Source organism: Phasianus colchicus, chromosome 8 (genome assembly GCF_987193195.1).
Source record: "Phasianus colchicus chromosome 8, bPhaCol1.hap1.1, whole genome shotgun sequence".
In the NCBI taxonomy this organism is placed as follows: domain Eukaryota; kingdom Metazoa; phylum Chordata; class Aves; order Galliformes; family Phasianidae; genus Phasianus; species Phasianus colchicus.
In genome coordinates this window covers 5788978-5805076 of record NC_143443.1, presented here as the reverse complement: position 1 = coordinate 5805076, position 16099 = coordinate 5788978, and the positions used below count along the sequence as shown (strand labels likewise).

Genomic DNA, 16099 nt, shown 5'->3' with positions numbered 1-16099 from the left:
GGGTGCATAGAAAATGCATTGTTCAGATGGATAAGCTATTAATACAGACATGTGGCATAATTCTGGGTTCTCTAATCTTCTAGTAATTCAGGCATCACCATATGGACAAACTGCAGTTCGGTTTGGGGAGGCCTCACTGGGTAAATGAATACCCTACTTCAGTTAATTTGCTGAGCTTTTATGTTAGTCTATCAGGAGAAAAAAAATGCTTTCTGGCATACAGTTTATTTGCAGTGACATATAAAATGAGACTGATGACAATCAAGACAGGTTTATGGCAGCTTGTTTGACAAGCAGCTCATGATGGTTTCAACAGTAATCCATGGGGCTTTCTTTCATTGCTTGTAGTCAGTGCACAGCCTTTTCAACGTGGAATCACCTTTGGATGTACGTACCACAATGTACACGTCTTCCTCTACTGCGTTGCTTTCACTGGTGTACCTGCATTAATGTGGCTTGATGCTGTAATGGGTTACTTAGTTTTGTTATCAACCTCTGCTTTCTCAATCTTCTGTCCTGTGAGGAACTGCCATATTCCTCCTCTGTAGTTCTCATTGCCCAAGGCATACACAAAGCTGTCCACGGTTGGCACTGTCTTGGCAATAACGGCAGGAATCTGTAGGGAGACACGATAGGAAAATGTGCCAATGACCCGATGGATAGATTTTAGGCTGGGCTCAGTTTTCCTCTGTCAAACAAATAGCTTTCCCTGACGGCAACAGCTTGCTACTCTGGAATGATGAGAAAGATGAAAGCAATTTGTTCAGTTGGGGCCTCTTACTTAGGAATGGACAATCTCCAGGAAGGGAAAGTTAGATCATTATCAACTAAAACTAGGATTTTTCAGCAGAGTGTGAGTGTGAGAGTGGAGGATATGCCATGGACACCATTGTACAAGTAAGTGGGCTAGTATTGCTAACATGCTTTGTGGGATGCTAAATACCTAAATACAGTGATGCTTTTAGTGATCTGAAAGCAGGCTGATGAATGAATGGAAGCTGAGAGGTGGATTGTAATATTAGTGAGTCCTGGAGGCACCTCAGAGATGAGGCTCATAGGAAAAAGGAAACGTCATGACTGCAAGAGTTGCAGCCTCCTTTAGGAGAGAAGGATTAGGAAAAACAAATGGGATGAGCAGTCTCTTCAAAACTGAAAACTTTGAGGTGGTATTTCACTGTGGATGGGACACACAATGCTTCTCCAAATCATAGAATCATTTGGGTTGGAAAAGACCACTAAGATCATCTGGTCCAACCATCAACCCATCACCTCCATGCCCACTACCGTGAAGCAGTGCAGGCTGCGGTTCTGTACTGACTACCGAAGAAAAAACCACAACAAAAAGCATAATTCCTCAAATGTAGCTTGGTTTAAGCACTAATTATAATGTCTGCTGTATTGCTGTGCTAAACTATTTTGCCTTAAAAATGGTAGATGAGTAGGTGGCTTCGTGTAAGCGATCTACTCGTAGCAGATGTTATATCAAATAGTACTGTTAGTGTTCAGGTTGGTATTTTTCCATGGGAATGGAGGGGAGAGCGTGAGAGAAATGTGTGAGAGTTCCTCCAGGTGCCACAGACATACCATTCGGTATTTTGGTGAAATGAACATCACGTTTTCAACTGCTGCGTAGAAACATAGAAGGCAGTAGGGACCCCAGCAAATGACCAGCGTCTTCAACGGTAAGCCAGTGTTAAACTGAAAAACAAGAGCAACACAGTCTTTGTTCTTGTCTCACAACCTCACGCTGCAACAGGCAGATAGGAAAGATCCTGGAGGCTACGCTCACTAGCAGAAGAGCATTGCCCAGCAGAGTGCCGTAGCCAGCAGTGTTGAAGGCATGTGAACACAGCCCCCTTTGTGCTGAGGGCTGCCTGCACAGTGAGTCTGAAGCCCTGCACCTGCTGTGGGGCTGGGGGGGACAGTCCTTCCTGGGCAGAGGAAATGAAGCACCTTGTGCTTGGCCTGTGACATCTGCTACATGCAGTCAGTAATGGCTGCAGAGAGAAAGAGCAATGCATGCTTCTGAAAACAGATGAAGTGATTTTTGGCAGACTTCTCGAGGGCCTTGCAGGCAAACTGTAAAAGTATCACAAATATTGATGAATAGGGAGGTGATATTTTCACCCTTACATTTTCTGCATTGTAATTACTTTGCTTCAACTTCACTGCTATGGAATTACACACTATTGCAAAAACTCATTGGAAAGAAAAGACTTACAATAATGAAAACCAACATTTGTTTGAGAAATATGTAGAAGGCATACATACGTACGTATTCCAGATTGCTACAGACCAGACTTTCTGTCTGTCTCTGCACATCGCCATTGAGAAGTGGCAGTCCTTACAAAGTGCAGGGATTAGAATGTACACACCAGCAACGCACAACACCCCAAACTAAAGGATCAACTTGTAAAGGAGCAACTGGCAGAATCACCACGTTACATTGCCATAAACCTGCCACTCCTGAGCAGTCCTATTGTTGCCAGCTCATGGAGATTTCTGAATTTCCTCAGCTGAGTGTAAATGTGGTGTGCTTAGGAAGGTTCTTCTCTCCCTTGCACCACACATCTCTGTTCCCTTGTGGTGGTGTGATTCTGGATGACTTCCAAGGCTGTCAGATATAAACCTGTAGCAAAACTAGAAACAATGATCCTTCCTGAGCAGATTTTCTCTGGGTGGTTATTGACGTGCTATTAGCAGATGCTGTGTGTTAATTTTGTGACTAGAACTGGACTGGTGGTGGAGGGGAATCCTTGGAGTCACTACTCCAACTGCTTTCTCTGAGGGCAATGTTTTTCCCATTGGATCGGGGGAGATGTGGCTGTGTCCAGTCAAAAATTGAGACCTCTGAGGATGGGATTTCCATGCTACCCTCCTCCTCAGAGCAACATGAGGTGATAAGATAGCCCAGAAGGAGCTGGGCCAAAGCCTCTGTGGAAGAAACTGTATTTCTGAAGACTTTCACCCTGCTGGATGCAGCCCTATTTTGGCAAGGCAGTTGCAGGGGCAGAGGAAGCTTCCTTACCTTATAGTGCCCGCTTTTCTTGAACTTCTGGTGTATGGACTGATAGGCTGTCATCATGATGAAGCCCGGGATCATGAAATTGAAAATGGACAGGGCAAAAAGGAATGTGATATAGTTTCTGAAGACAGTGAGGAGGGAAAAAAAGAGGTGGTTAATTTCTCTTTTGTGCATCTCTGTAAACTTTCTGCATTTACTAATTAATCTGTATTTTTAAAATTGCCCAAACCACTTTTGTTAGCTTGGTTTTAGGCTCAGAATTTTCCGCAGTTGTGCTGTTCTGTCGCATGTGGGATGGACAGTTTTGCAGAAGGTTACAACAGGCGCTTGGTTGCTAACCCCAGGCATCCTTATTAGGACATCAGGGCTAGACTGCATAAAGAAATACCATAAAGTGTTTCAAGTTCTAACCCCCCCAAAAAAATGCAGCTTGTGACTAATGAGCAAGGGAGCAGCTGAAATCCCAGCGCCGGTTTTTCCAAGCACAAGGTGGAGGAAGCTGGCTTTGGCCATCCCTTTGTACTGGAGGCAGCCTTGGGCTGTGCATGCCTTGTCCCAGCACCACAGTGGGTAGGTGACAGCTGGGCTCTGCTGCACTGCTAAGGCCACTCCCATGAGAGTTGGGCTCATCCTCACCTGTCCCCTTTGCTGTAGTCCAGGGTGCAGCAGGTTCGCAGGGGCTCGTAGTCGTACTCCCCCCAGCCCAGCAAGGGCATCGTGGCCCAGAAGGCAGCAAACAGCCACGCAAACACCATCATGGAGATGGCCGTGCTCCACTGCAGCTTGCTCCCTGCAGGAAGAGATGATGATGATCTGCATGCCTGGCACAAAACCTCCGGGCAAAGCTCTTGGGCTGTGTGTGGCCAGAGCAAAGAGTCCTGGCCTCTAGGCTTGAGGCAGAAAGAAGCAGTTCTGTGTTCTGTAACTTGAAGCTGACCGAAGACCAGAGATATCTATCTTGTGTAAAAGCTGAGGGAAGTTTTTGACTTTGGGAATAGCAAACAGTACTTTTTCCACGTGCCTTACCCAAATGCTATATTGCTGCTCAGCTTTGTACCATGCTTGAGATACAGCTGCTGTTAACACGCTATGTTCTTGTGTTTTGGGAATGTGTTTGAAGACTTAGGAGAGGCAAGGAGCGGAAGGCACGAGGCAACACAATAAATAGTGCTTTAAGAACTAGAGCTCAGCTGCAGGGTGTGGGTCAGCTCAGGGCTGTGACTGTGAACCTGACCTCTGCTGCTTCCTTCCTGCCTGGACCTGAGGGCTGGGCACGTGGCTATTCGACGTACCTTGTTCTAAAAATGGTTGTTATTGGCATATATATGAATATATGCACTTAACTTGACATCAGATCCTGTTCTAAAATACTACTGGTCAAATTACATTGCCCTTAAGATTGTTGCTTTGCCTACAACAGGAAATGAGAACCTCAAGGTCATTATTTTTTTTTCTTTCTAATTTTATAATAGAAACACTCACTTGTGCCTGTCTCATCTAGTTCCATAAGGCACCACTGGAATAAGTCAATGAATGAAATAAAAGAGTGGGAGCTTTTTAAGGTGCAGGAAGTATTTCTTCACGGAGAAGGCAGGCAGGCTTCCCTGCTGCGCAGAACATTGTGTTAGTCATGCTGCCTGCATGTAAAGAGGCCTGGATAATTTGGTTACCAGGGCTGACGTCCACAAACATGCCTGGGCTGAATTGCCCATGACGCCAGCTGTACTACTTTGCCCACTACTCCTTTCTAATCAAATCTCCCATTAGAGGGAAGTAACGATGCAATTTTCACTCAGGCTGGGAAGCAGTCTTCTCCTTTGCCCTTGACAGTGGCATCATGCCAGCAGGATTCAGGGCAATTCTGACCTTGCTTGAGAAGGTGAGGGACTGGAGGTGGGATGTGAGCAGGAGGTGAGCCCTGCTACCAAGTGTACAGGGCTGACCTGTGGGTGAAGGGCCTGCCAGGGTTGCCTGTAATGAAGGCTGCCGAATCCCATAAGGATTGATGCCTCAGGAAGGACCACAAACTCCACAGTAGCTATTTTGGATTGTGCTGCCCTCCTTTGGTTTAAGGAAGGGTAATAGTAAGGTGTGTTAGTGAAATTCCCAATTCATAGGAATGGTGATTCTATGATTCTCGTCTTTCGGTGGTTCTTGAGGTAAGAGTTTGAATGGCTTGAAGAAACTGTTTGCTGCAAATGTTCAAAAATGAGTTCTGTGAAACAAAGGGGTACACGTTGCAATTTAAATACTAAGAGAAAAATAAATCATTTTTATTAAATACTTTGTTTTAATATGGTAGGTAGCAAAAAATTGACGTTTTTAGTCATTTTAGACGTTGTTTTTTATAATTATAACTGCCTTTTGTATGATTCCCACAAAGACGATGTACGTTAGCTACAAAGGCTCAAATCATTCATAGTTATACTGACATTTATATGGGGAAATCATATCCCCCATCAGTGGCGAAAAAAAAAGGAATACCTTGTGATTTAAGGACTAGAAATTTGAGTCAAGCTTGTTAGAAATCATTGTAATCACTCTTAACCTTCCAATCCAAAGCAGCAATGTAGCATGCATCATATCCCTTCAGAACTGCATCCTTCGCAAGTATATGTTCAAGAAAGCATGTTAGTGTTGTTACTGATCCAGAGCTTCCATTTCCATGCGTGTTCTATAACATCATCCTTTTTGTAGCTTGGCTTTAAGCAATTGTAACTTGAAATTCAATCAGGACGCAGCTTATTACACAAGCTGTCAGGTTTGCTTTGTCTTTTATACATTCTAGCATCTTTTAAAAAGGCATTACCAAGAGCAGCTGCAGTGAGATCTAGATCTAAATTGTATTTCTTTTACACCACACTCATGACAAAAGTAGCATTATTGTTTTGGGAATATAGTTTTGTAAATGGTAAGTCCTCCTGATAATCTGGAAGAGGAACCAAACAAGCAACATCGCACAAACTAAACATTGCTTGTTCTTTTTTGTTTGTTCATTTCTCCTATAAAGTAGTTGATAGCAACTGTTTTTCATGATATCTTGTAGCAGAAACTGCTCTCTTTGCTCCCCATCCTTTCATTTTGCAGACTACTACGATATGAAGATGGATGGATCACGGATCTCTGCATATAGGAAAAAGATCTTTGCATGGATGAAATTTGCCACTTGAGCAGTGTTGGTAAAATACTGAAGGCAGCTCGTGGGTATCTACACTGATGGGAGTGAGTGATCCATGTGCATGCACATGTGTGTAGGGTGCTGCAAGTTGCATGTGCTGTCACTGTGCACAGAACAGCAGGGGAAGCTCTCACCCACCAGCTGCTGCTACCTCTGCTGCCGGTCCTGGTGCCTCAGGTGCATGTCTTTCCTGTGGCCCCCAGGGATATTAAACAAATTGTTTTAGTTTTCTGTAGTATGCTTTGCTGGAAAATCAGGAAAAAAAGCAAGATTGGTGAAAGAACAGCCCTCATTGCACATGGCCATAATGTCCTCTCAGAGGCCTAAGTGCACAAAAAGCTGAGAGCAGTTCAGTTGCTGTCATACTGAGCAGGCCGTTGCTTCACCTTAAATGCCTTCTGTGGACTGGTACAACTTAGCATAATAGCCATGTAGGTCCTAATTCAGTTAAATGTGTATATATGGAGTTCAGCATACGCTCCAAGAAATACTTCTTAATTAGAGCCCGGTGCTGGCAGTCTGGTCTCATTAAGTCTAATCACTCTTGTGCTCTGGCTCCTCAAAGAGCAAGAGGGAAACTTCTCCTTTTCAGACAGTGAGACGTGAACATGGGGAATTTATAGGTCTTCTGTAAGATTACTTTGGAATAGAATGAGTTCATTATCACAAACAAAACGAAATTGTCAAAAGAGTACTAAAATTATAATGTCTAAAGCTTTTATTTTAGAAAGTGCTAGATAGAGCATGGAATCTTAACACTTTTAATAATGCTAGCTAGTTTTTAGTGGTACAGTTGTAAACTGTAATCTGTGGAGACATTTATGAATTTAGGTCTCTGGAAGATTTATAAATTGGCCAAATATTAAGCTGATTTTCACAGAAAGAGCAAAAAATATATCTCTGACACAGTGGCTACCTTTCATCTAGATTTCAGGCTGATATTCAAAAGGAATTTCTCAAACAAAAGGTCAAAAGGATTTTCTAAAGTGGAAGGGACTAAGCGTTACAATAGCTGAAATATTCCAGAACAATGCAGCTCATCCCAGGCATAAGCATGGCACGTATCAATTGAAATTGGCAAAGTCTGTCAAAGACAAAAAAATATCTGGAACTGTCTTGTTGAGAATGGTGTAAATCAGTCCGAAGTAAAATAGGCACTGGTGCAGTGGGAAAAAGTAGCAGAGACATATTTTTGTAGGGATAAGAAAACTGCACTATGTAATGGCTTCTGTTGTGCACAGAAAAAAAAAAAAAAGGCATTAGAAAAAAACGCTCTTTAAAATAACCTAAGAAATGGGACACTTTTATTCCTCCCCCTTTTTTTTTTTCCTGTGGTCCTCCATGACCATAAAGCTGTCTTGGTAATTATATCCTGCTTCAGTGAAAATGCAGGAGCTGTATAAAGGCTGTTTCATCTTGCAAACGGATGGAGGAGCATGACTTGATGGAGAACGTGTGACAGGGTGCTGCCGCAAGTGTGACAGGAGGTGAGGACTTGCCCCTAATCTGGCTGAGCTGACAGCTGCAATTGGAGCAAATGGTAGTTTGCTAATCTTCCCAAACTGATATCACAACCCAGATACAATCTGTATGTTAAGGATTAGATACAAACTCTCTGCAGTCCTACTTGTTGTAATTGAATGCTGCTGTGAAATCCCCACTGATTCTGTTCTTTTCTGTTGTAATATTGAGAAAAGCACTGACAAATCACTTCGGACTTTCCTTTTCCCCCTAGTTCTTAAACACTGGTGGGAAATCATCAGGATGTTTTGATTCATGTTGTTAGCATCCAGAATGGATGGAAAGCCTGTTTATTTTTCCTCCTCATCATCGTAAGCTCTCATGTTCTCATCAGTACGTTCTTCCTCAAAAAAATTGATTCTTGATAATGGAGTTTCTGCTTGAGGAATGCTGTAATAGAAGTGTTCTTGGAAACTCATAGGACATAAAAACACGAAGGATGGTGTAAGCAAGTCTGGGAAGAGTATTAGTTCCCAAGATGAAGATAAAAGGTTGATAGCATTGTTTTTTAGCCAAAGGTGCTTTGTACCTTCTGTACAGGCATGCAACCTGTGTGAGTGTCAACAGGGGTTTAATATATGGATTGAGAACGCAGCATAGCCTGTAGGCTTAGTATGTCAGATCTATGAAATATGACTTAATCATTCTCATGCTCAGTGTGTGACAGATGAAACTGGGAACTGTCTGGTTTTACTGGAACAGCCAAAGAGAATGAGCTTTTAAGAACACCTGTTCTTGTTTTGCTTTTTTTGGTTCAAAATGCTCAGTAACAGCAGCTGTTTGGTCATCAGTACATAACTATTTGAGCAAAGTGAAGAAGTTTGTGCCCTTAGGGTATATCTGTCTGTGCCCTTAATGTACAGTGCTCTTGCCTGGAGGAATGCACGACACTAAAGCATTAAAGTCAATGTTGCAGAGAGTAAAATATTTTCCCAAAGATGCGCTTGTTTTTCAGGCTTGCTCTCTTATGATGTACAGATGCCACTCTTCTCGCTCCAAATGCATTTTATTGTCCAGTGGGTGTTGGTATGGATGCAGCTTGCAGCCTGCATTATCTGGGGCCTTTGTCTGGATGTGAAAAAATCTCTTTGCCTGAGCCGAATTCTTGACAAAAGTTGCAGAACAAAAATTTGGCAACCTTTGTGCCCTCAATCATATCACCCAGTAAGCCACGTTCACTGTGTGCTCTGGGTTTGTTTTAACATTCTCTGCTCTAATCATATAGAGGCCGTGCCTGAATGGCTGTGTGGATGCTAAAGGTGGCATTGAAGTGCCACAGCTCAGCAGCCTCTTCCCTGGCCAGCTTTTAAACTTTGATTTAGGACGCTTTATATGAAGTGATCTGGACATCCTGTGCTTTAGCACAGGGAAAGAAGGGCTGCCATTGTCTATTAGCGCTGACAGGAGGACACAGTGTTTTTGGGAATGGTGTGCTCACATGGGGGTACTCCAGGCTCCACATTTGTCTGGGAGGCACCCAGCTGCAGCAGGAGAGATGGAACCTGCAGGCCTGCATGGAGGCTCTCTGTCATTTCTCCCAGCTGGCAGACCTCCCACACCACTGTTGGAGTGGCCAAATAGCAGTGGCTGGGCTGTTCCTAGCATTACAGAGTGTTAGGATTTGCTTTCAGAATAAGTTTGTGTTCAATGTCATGTTTCTTTCCCTTTTCCAGATGAAAACATTGCACACCCTCTGCTTTGTCTCTGCCTTTTCTTATTAACTTCTGAAATACTGACTGCTTAGAACAAAATGAGAGAGTGTAGACCAGCATGTACCGAGCTGATGCATTTACTGTGACGGTTGGTGTCTGGGGGAGGTGAGGCTCCTGGAGCAGCCACCACAAGTTTATCTTATTAGACAAAGATGAACATCGTCCCTGAGTGCCATATGCATAGGAAAGCAAGATTTGTTGGTGCCAGTACTCACAAGATTGCTCTGGTTTGCTTTGCAGCAGCAGATGATAATGCACCTACTTGCGTTTCCTGACTTCCATGCTAAGAACATATGCTCATTTCCCAGTTCTCCCTAACTGCAGTCATGGCTGGAGCACAGCTGGTGTGCCAGCACAAATTCAATGGTCTCTGTGGACACCAAACCATCTCTGCACCATTATTCAGCAGAATTTTTCTCTCACAAATCTAATACCACCAATGTTTGGGAGATAGCTCCGTGACAAAAGGCTGTGCCTATCTCTATAAATCCATACATTTGACATTCCTGTAAAGCCCCATTTTTCATCTAACTCGAAGTGATGCTTTCATAAGTGCGCAAAAAAGGCAAATTTATTTTCCTGTGTCAGCCTCCCTGTCTAATATTAGATTTCCTTAAACACCAGCTCCAGAGTGTCAGAGATAGTTAACAACTACATTGTTAAGAAAAACAAAAACCATCCTTCACCAAGAGAAGGAAAATAACATTCCTCCTGAGTGCTTTGCTTTTAGCAAAATTAGCAGATAACTTAGTCTTTGCTTGGGGACAAATGCAGTGCATTTCAGCCTTTGTAAGGGGGGTCTGGAATGCAGCAGAAACCCAGAAGAGGCTCGTGCCTCATAGTTCCTGTGAACTGTGCAGTTGGGTTGCTGTGCTGTTTCCCCCAACGTGCCTTTGCAGAAGGGCTCTGCTGTCGGCTCTGTGCCAGCTACTGTTTGTTCAGAGCCAGCTCTGTAGCTCCATCGACTTTCTGTAATTAGTAAACTCTGCACGGGCATGAAGCTCTGTTTGGTACAAAACAGGGTGTTGGATGGAAGCCCAAGGTGCATAGATTTCTCTCTGAGGTGTTGGATTTTGTTTGGGACCCTGATGGTTTGTTACGGAGGAAGCAAAAGCATGACAAGAGAGTTGGTATTTAGATGTGATCTGGAAGAGCAAATCATTCCTAAAAGTGGTTGGCTAGTGGTTGGAAAGGTGTCCCTTGGAGACAGAATTCCTTTACACATGAAAGATACACAGAAGAATAAGTATGTGCTTGCTTGTCTTCTCTGAAATCTAAACAAGCTCGTTTTTAACATGATACAGGTAAAACTGGTAGGTAAATTATAGCCTTACTTGTACAGTAGTGATGATACCGGTCCCAGGCAACTGCTGCACTGGAGCTAATGCTGGCTAGTGCTGTCAAGAAGCCCTGGAATCCATGAATCTGACAGCCCTCGGAGCCATATGGCCAGTACCTGTCAACAAACAAGCAGGCTGTTAAGAAAATGATAGAAACAAGCGAAGACACGTTTAGAAGTTGCGTTAATGGAAGGAGAAGGTAATAGCTTGTGCATGTTTTCAAGTCTGAGAAACATCGTGGAGGTGTTGACTGTGGTCTCTTGTAGGTGTTTACCTGTATTTATCCTTCTGTGGTGTCTGGTGTTTACTACAGCAGTTATTTTCACCATAATTATAGAGAAGAAAATATAACCCTGCATTTATGTGTTGGAAAGGTATTTGTTTTATTTTGAAATTTACATCTCATCCAGTTATCCATAAGTGCAACATTTTGCACTCAGCGGGTGTAGACAACTGGTCAACTTGTGAAGGTCAACTCTCTGTTCAGCACAGAGCAAAAGCTCACAATAACTATAAACACTAGATAGGAAGGCTGAGGCTTCCAAATATTTTTTGCAGACAGAATAAGAAGAAACATGAAATGGTCTCATGTAAATGTCACCTTCTGGCATGTACCTTCCATGTCCTGGTCACTCATGGCTTTTTTTTCTCTCCGCCTTCATCTAACCTGACTCTTAAGCTTATAGAGATGCCTGTGAGGTGGAAATCTTCAGCAATCTCTTTTCTCACATAATTTGTACAACGTCAGTGTAATTCAGTAGAAGGCCCCTGCAAGTCCTTTTGGAAAGAGACAGCCAAGCTCTTCAGAGACTAGGAAACTTCTGCAAGGATTAAAACCAAGCACATTTAGGTATATTAACCTTAGCTTTTCAGTTTCTGTTCAGAAAAGGCATCTCTATTGACTTCGGTGCAACTTAATTGTCCCAGACAAGAATAATCAATACACAAGGCAAAGCAGCTCCTTGCTAGAGCTCATTGTTGATTTGTTAATTTGAAAAAATATTTTTATTTCCACTAGAAGGAAATCAGATTGTCACACTCCAGCTTGAAATGCTTTTGTGTTCTCTACTATTTCCACAGTTTAAAAATACACTTGTTAAGTGGAATTATTAATCAGCTGCTTTCTAGGGTCTATTTTTTTATTAGTATGGTGCGCTTATGATTAGTTGGATGCAATTACTGACAAAAATGCTCGATATAACTTCTGTTTGACTGAATGATTGACATGAGAATGTGGAAAATCAAATTTCATAACTGATTTGAACTTCCTGCAAACTGTTCTGTATTTTCATTTTCCACAAATTTCTAGAATAAGAAATTTAAACAAAAAGCTCCTTATAAACAACGGAAAGACTTGCAGATAAATTTGAGGTCCATTTGAGGTCCATCTAACGTATGACTATTTCATTGTTCAGTTAGTTTCTGTTATAACTACCAGTCAAGTTCTCTGGTTAAATGGTTTCTTCAATGAGCCGGTGGTAGAGTCTGCTTTTTTACTTGCCTAGTAGAAGTAGGGAGCACATACCTGAGGAAGCTGGAAAAGGCAGCAATGAATGCATTGATGCATATCCCGCAGTCAGCCAGCGCGATGCTGAGAACCAGCAGGTTGCTGGGTGTTCGGAGTTCTTTGATTTTTCGGAATGAAATAATCGTCAAGCCATTCAGACAGAAACCAAGCAGGGCTGAAAACCAGAACAGTTTGATGTGACTCAAGTGGCAATGGAAAATATCTATAAGGATGGGAAATATATCCAAAGGGCTTACAGTTTGCTTGCAAGTTATGGGCATTCAGTCACAGGTGACAGCTGAAGCTACTGCTTCAACCCTCATTGGAGATGTGTCCACTCATGCAGAGAAGAAACGCTTCAATTTTATTTGCAATTCTATGCTTTGTTTTAATGGAGAAACCTGATTGCCAGGCTCCATCCAGGAACACGTGGGTCAGAGCGAGGGAGCTGCAGAGGAGGCAGCTGCACGGGGACCCTTAGCCAGCACACACTGCTGGCACACGCATCTCCAGGCCTGGCTGTGGCAGGAAAATGGGTCATGTTTAATGTAGATTGTTACAAGCTTTTCAGCACAGAAGTCCCTCGTCAGCCTTTGGGATTCTGCCTAGGGTTAACCTAGAGGGTGCTTGAATCGTACCAGCTCAATCTTATTACTGCCCTTCGTCAATAGACTATACATGGAAAGGAATAATCTAATTATAAAAAGCAGCCACTGATAGATTTAAAAAAATAAGTTAATGTTTGTTGTCAGAGAGGAGCACTTAAGAAACCCCAGCTACTCACTTGGCTGTGCTGCCCTGAACCCCCATCCTTGACCACTTTAAACTCAAACTTTGTCCTTTGATGTCCTTTTCAAGATGGCCTGAATTATTTTAGCTCTGATGAGTCTCTGACTCAACATCTCATCTCTAAGGCTCAGTTAGACGAGAGGCGATATGTCTTTTTTCTTTGTGTTCTTCTTGGAAGGAGAAATGATGTAGCGCAGAAAAAATCCATATCCCTTAATTCTCTAAAGTAGCGTTATTACTTGTGCTCATTGTCTTAATTCTGCAGTTACATAAGATGGATAATTTCGTGTAGTCAGAAATCCTGCTCCTGCTTTAATTACATTAATGGCTGATGGCATAACCATAGTAACAGCTGATGAGCGTCTTTCATTACACAACAGATAACACAATATTTCCAGGAGAAATATTTGGAGCCATGTGAGGTCTGCTGTTCTTATTTCTTTCCTGCCAGCTTGCCTCCCACCTGCAGGGTAACGCTGCTGCCAACCCTCCCAAGTGTGCTCAAGCTTTTATGGGAGGTTTATTGGGATCACATTTACAGTAGTGCTGTGGAGTTATTGCTATATCAGCTTTGTCTTTTCCCCTCTTTTTGTGAATGTTTTAGGCTTCACCCCACGCTGCTTTCTTAAAGGCCAGCATCACATATCTTTGAGTTTTTATTTTTAAAGCAGATGATCTGTCCAATTAGTAAAAGCGAATGCAAAGTTTTCCTGTTTCTCAGCACTACTTGCACGTTTTGCAAATGGCACATACAAGCTTTCTCTCAAAGTCTCTGGAAAAGTAAATTAATGTTTAATTATTCAGTCTGCCCAGTCAGGTGGCGAAGATAAAGTGTTACTGTGAACCCACTGGGCATGTTCACCCTAAAACCCTGTAGGAAATATTGAGCAGTTCTGTGGCCATTTGTCTTTATTGAAATGTAAATGTGCTGGACTGTTCCTAGCTGTAAGTGGAGGTTGCCAGTGAGTACTGTGCTTGGGCTTGAGCAGCTGCAGGTCCCTGTCCTGTGGGTGCCAGGTGTGGGCTGGCAGGGCTGCGGGACCAGACCCTAACAGGATCCTGTCTGTCAGCCTGTGCCAGCACACACCAGCATCCTTGTTCTCCTGTTGCTTCTCATTCCTCAAGAATGAAGGGCAAATTTATGCATGGAACTATCAGGCCCTGATTGCTGTTGGCCGAGTATGGCTGTTAATTCTGTGTTTAAGCAGCAACTGACTCCTGGGTCAGAGCAGAAGCTTTTTCTTATCTCTTCGTCCAAGGAAGAATTTCTGACACAGCTCTTCCAGCTTTCCTTTGTGGGCAGATGTGATGCTGCATTCTGGCTGAGCTTGCCTGCAAATAGAAGGTGAGCATCCTTCCCTCTGCCATGCTGCACAGGCATGGAGTGAGCTGATGAGCATTTGTCCCATTCTGATCATGCGTATGTCTTCTCCTCTGTTGCTTGACCCCAGGATTCCTGCATCCCTGGTTGGGCAGCAAAATGCAGGAGTGGGGCCCAGGCCCTGACTGGATTCAGCTATGAACAGAAGCCAGTGACTGACATTGTGTTCCCAGCTGCAAGCTTGTCCTTCTCTAGCTGCCAGGTACATGCAAACTGACAATTCTGTCCGTCTCTCATCTAGGTGGAACATCTTAAGAAAAGCCCATACTGGCTTCATTAAATGAGTACAGTCCCTCCTACCTCAGATTTTACTTCTTAATGCCATGAAAGTTTTTGAACCTCATGCTCGTGCATTTCTGTTTGTTACTTTTACCCTGCAGCCATTAATTTCCACGGTATTAGTGCAATTTGGATATATGCAGCAGTTTACAGGCTATTTTGGATCTATCATTTTTGATTATAAAACAGCTATCACAGCCAACAAAACAAGCAGCCTGATTTTATTGAGGGATCATCAGTCTTTTCAACATCCTTCCCCTGAGGAAGATGAAATTGCCTTTAAAAATCAACAACATATTCTAGCATCCCAAATTCTTGATAAGAAATCTAACTGGCAAGTACTTCCCTCCCATAGTAAAGCTGTGCATACAGAGCAGATCTTCACTGCAAACAGCTGGCAGCCCAATGGAAGCACTGATAATGCAAACAGAGTAACCAGCACAGGTCTGGGTCAGTGCACCGCAAGTGCTGCTATTTGCTTCAGGTCCCATCCACCACACCAGAAATAATGGAGACAAAAATCTTCATTTTTTTGTTGCTGAGGTCCCAAACTGAGCTTACCTTCTACCAGCAGGGCTGTGCCGATGGCAAACACCTCTATTTCAGTGAAGCCTTCAGGGAGAGGATGTGAAGTGACCATTCTTGTGATAAAAATGCCAACAGATTTAACCTCTGCCCTGTGCTATCGCTATGGGGCTGCCTTTTCCCCGTGTCCCCTTTCATCCCAAGGCTTCTTAAAGGAGTAGCCCACGTGCAGACACATGCTCATTATTATATAAAAGCTTTGGGGTTTTTTACTCCCACCACTACAATCCCTGCAAGAATGTCATTAATGATGGGACTGGCATCAACCCGCACCCCTCCTTCCCCTGCAAATCGTATTTCAGACGCCAGCAAAATGAAAGCATTCATTGCAATTACAACAAGTTCATTGTAGAGACAAGATTAAGAACCCTGTCCAGTTAATTCTGCAACACTGAAAAAGAATTAAAAGTTGTGGAACGAAAGAAACATGTAATATATAACTGGAAAGTGACCTGAAAAACAAAGGGGCACTCACTGAGTTGGTTATTAGGGAAAAAGTAGGAACTGAGAAATTTTTCAACATGTAGATCATCTTCTCACACCTTTTTTTTAGAAAATGGGCAGTCTATTTTTCTGGCAATGACTGATGCACATTAACATCTCTCCCTTTAGAAAATGAGGCTTACATTAAGGTACACATTGGCACAGTCTGACTAAAGGAAAACGTGTTAATTATTGCACTGAGGTCCCAGGCATACAAAGATGTATATAAGTTGTCCAGTGGTTAATGCTTAAAGAAATGACCTTATTGTGCTTTCTGAGATACTTCAGGCTTGGGGTCC

General features: G+C 43.0%; 1 protein-coding gene across 1 annotated transcript; it reads right to left on the bottom strand.

Moving 5' to 3' along the window:
* Nucleotides 1–472: 472 nt before the first annotated feature.
* Nucleotides 473–15372, bottom strand: RGR (retinal G protein coupled receptor). The gene is made up of 7 exons (XM_031602449.2): nt 15294–15372; nt 12302–12458; nt 10771–10892; nt 3662–3815; nt 3029–3146; nt 1585–1698; nt 473–616 (listed from the first exon to the last, which is right to left on the bottom strand). Exons 1-7 carry the CDS (start codon nt 15370–15372, stop codon nt 473–475), a joined length of 888 nt encoding a protein of 295 aa, XP_031458309.2.
* Nucleotides 15373–16099: the final 727 nt, after the last annotated feature.

Excerpts from the sequence above, each read along its gene's own strand:
- RGR (XM_031602449.2), bottom strand. The coding sequence starts at position 15,372 with ATGGTCACTTCACATCCTCTCCCTGAAGGCTTCACTGAAATAGAGGTG. Across the intron at positions 10,893-12,301 it reads GCCTTTTCCAGCTTCCTCAG|GTACTGGCCATATGGCTCCG; the intron begins GTATGTGCTCCC and ends GTTTGTTGACAG. Across the intron at positions 617-1,584 it reads TTTCACCAAAATACCGAATG|ATTCCTGCCGTTATTGCCAA; the intron begins GTATGTCTGTGG and ends GTCTCCCTACAG.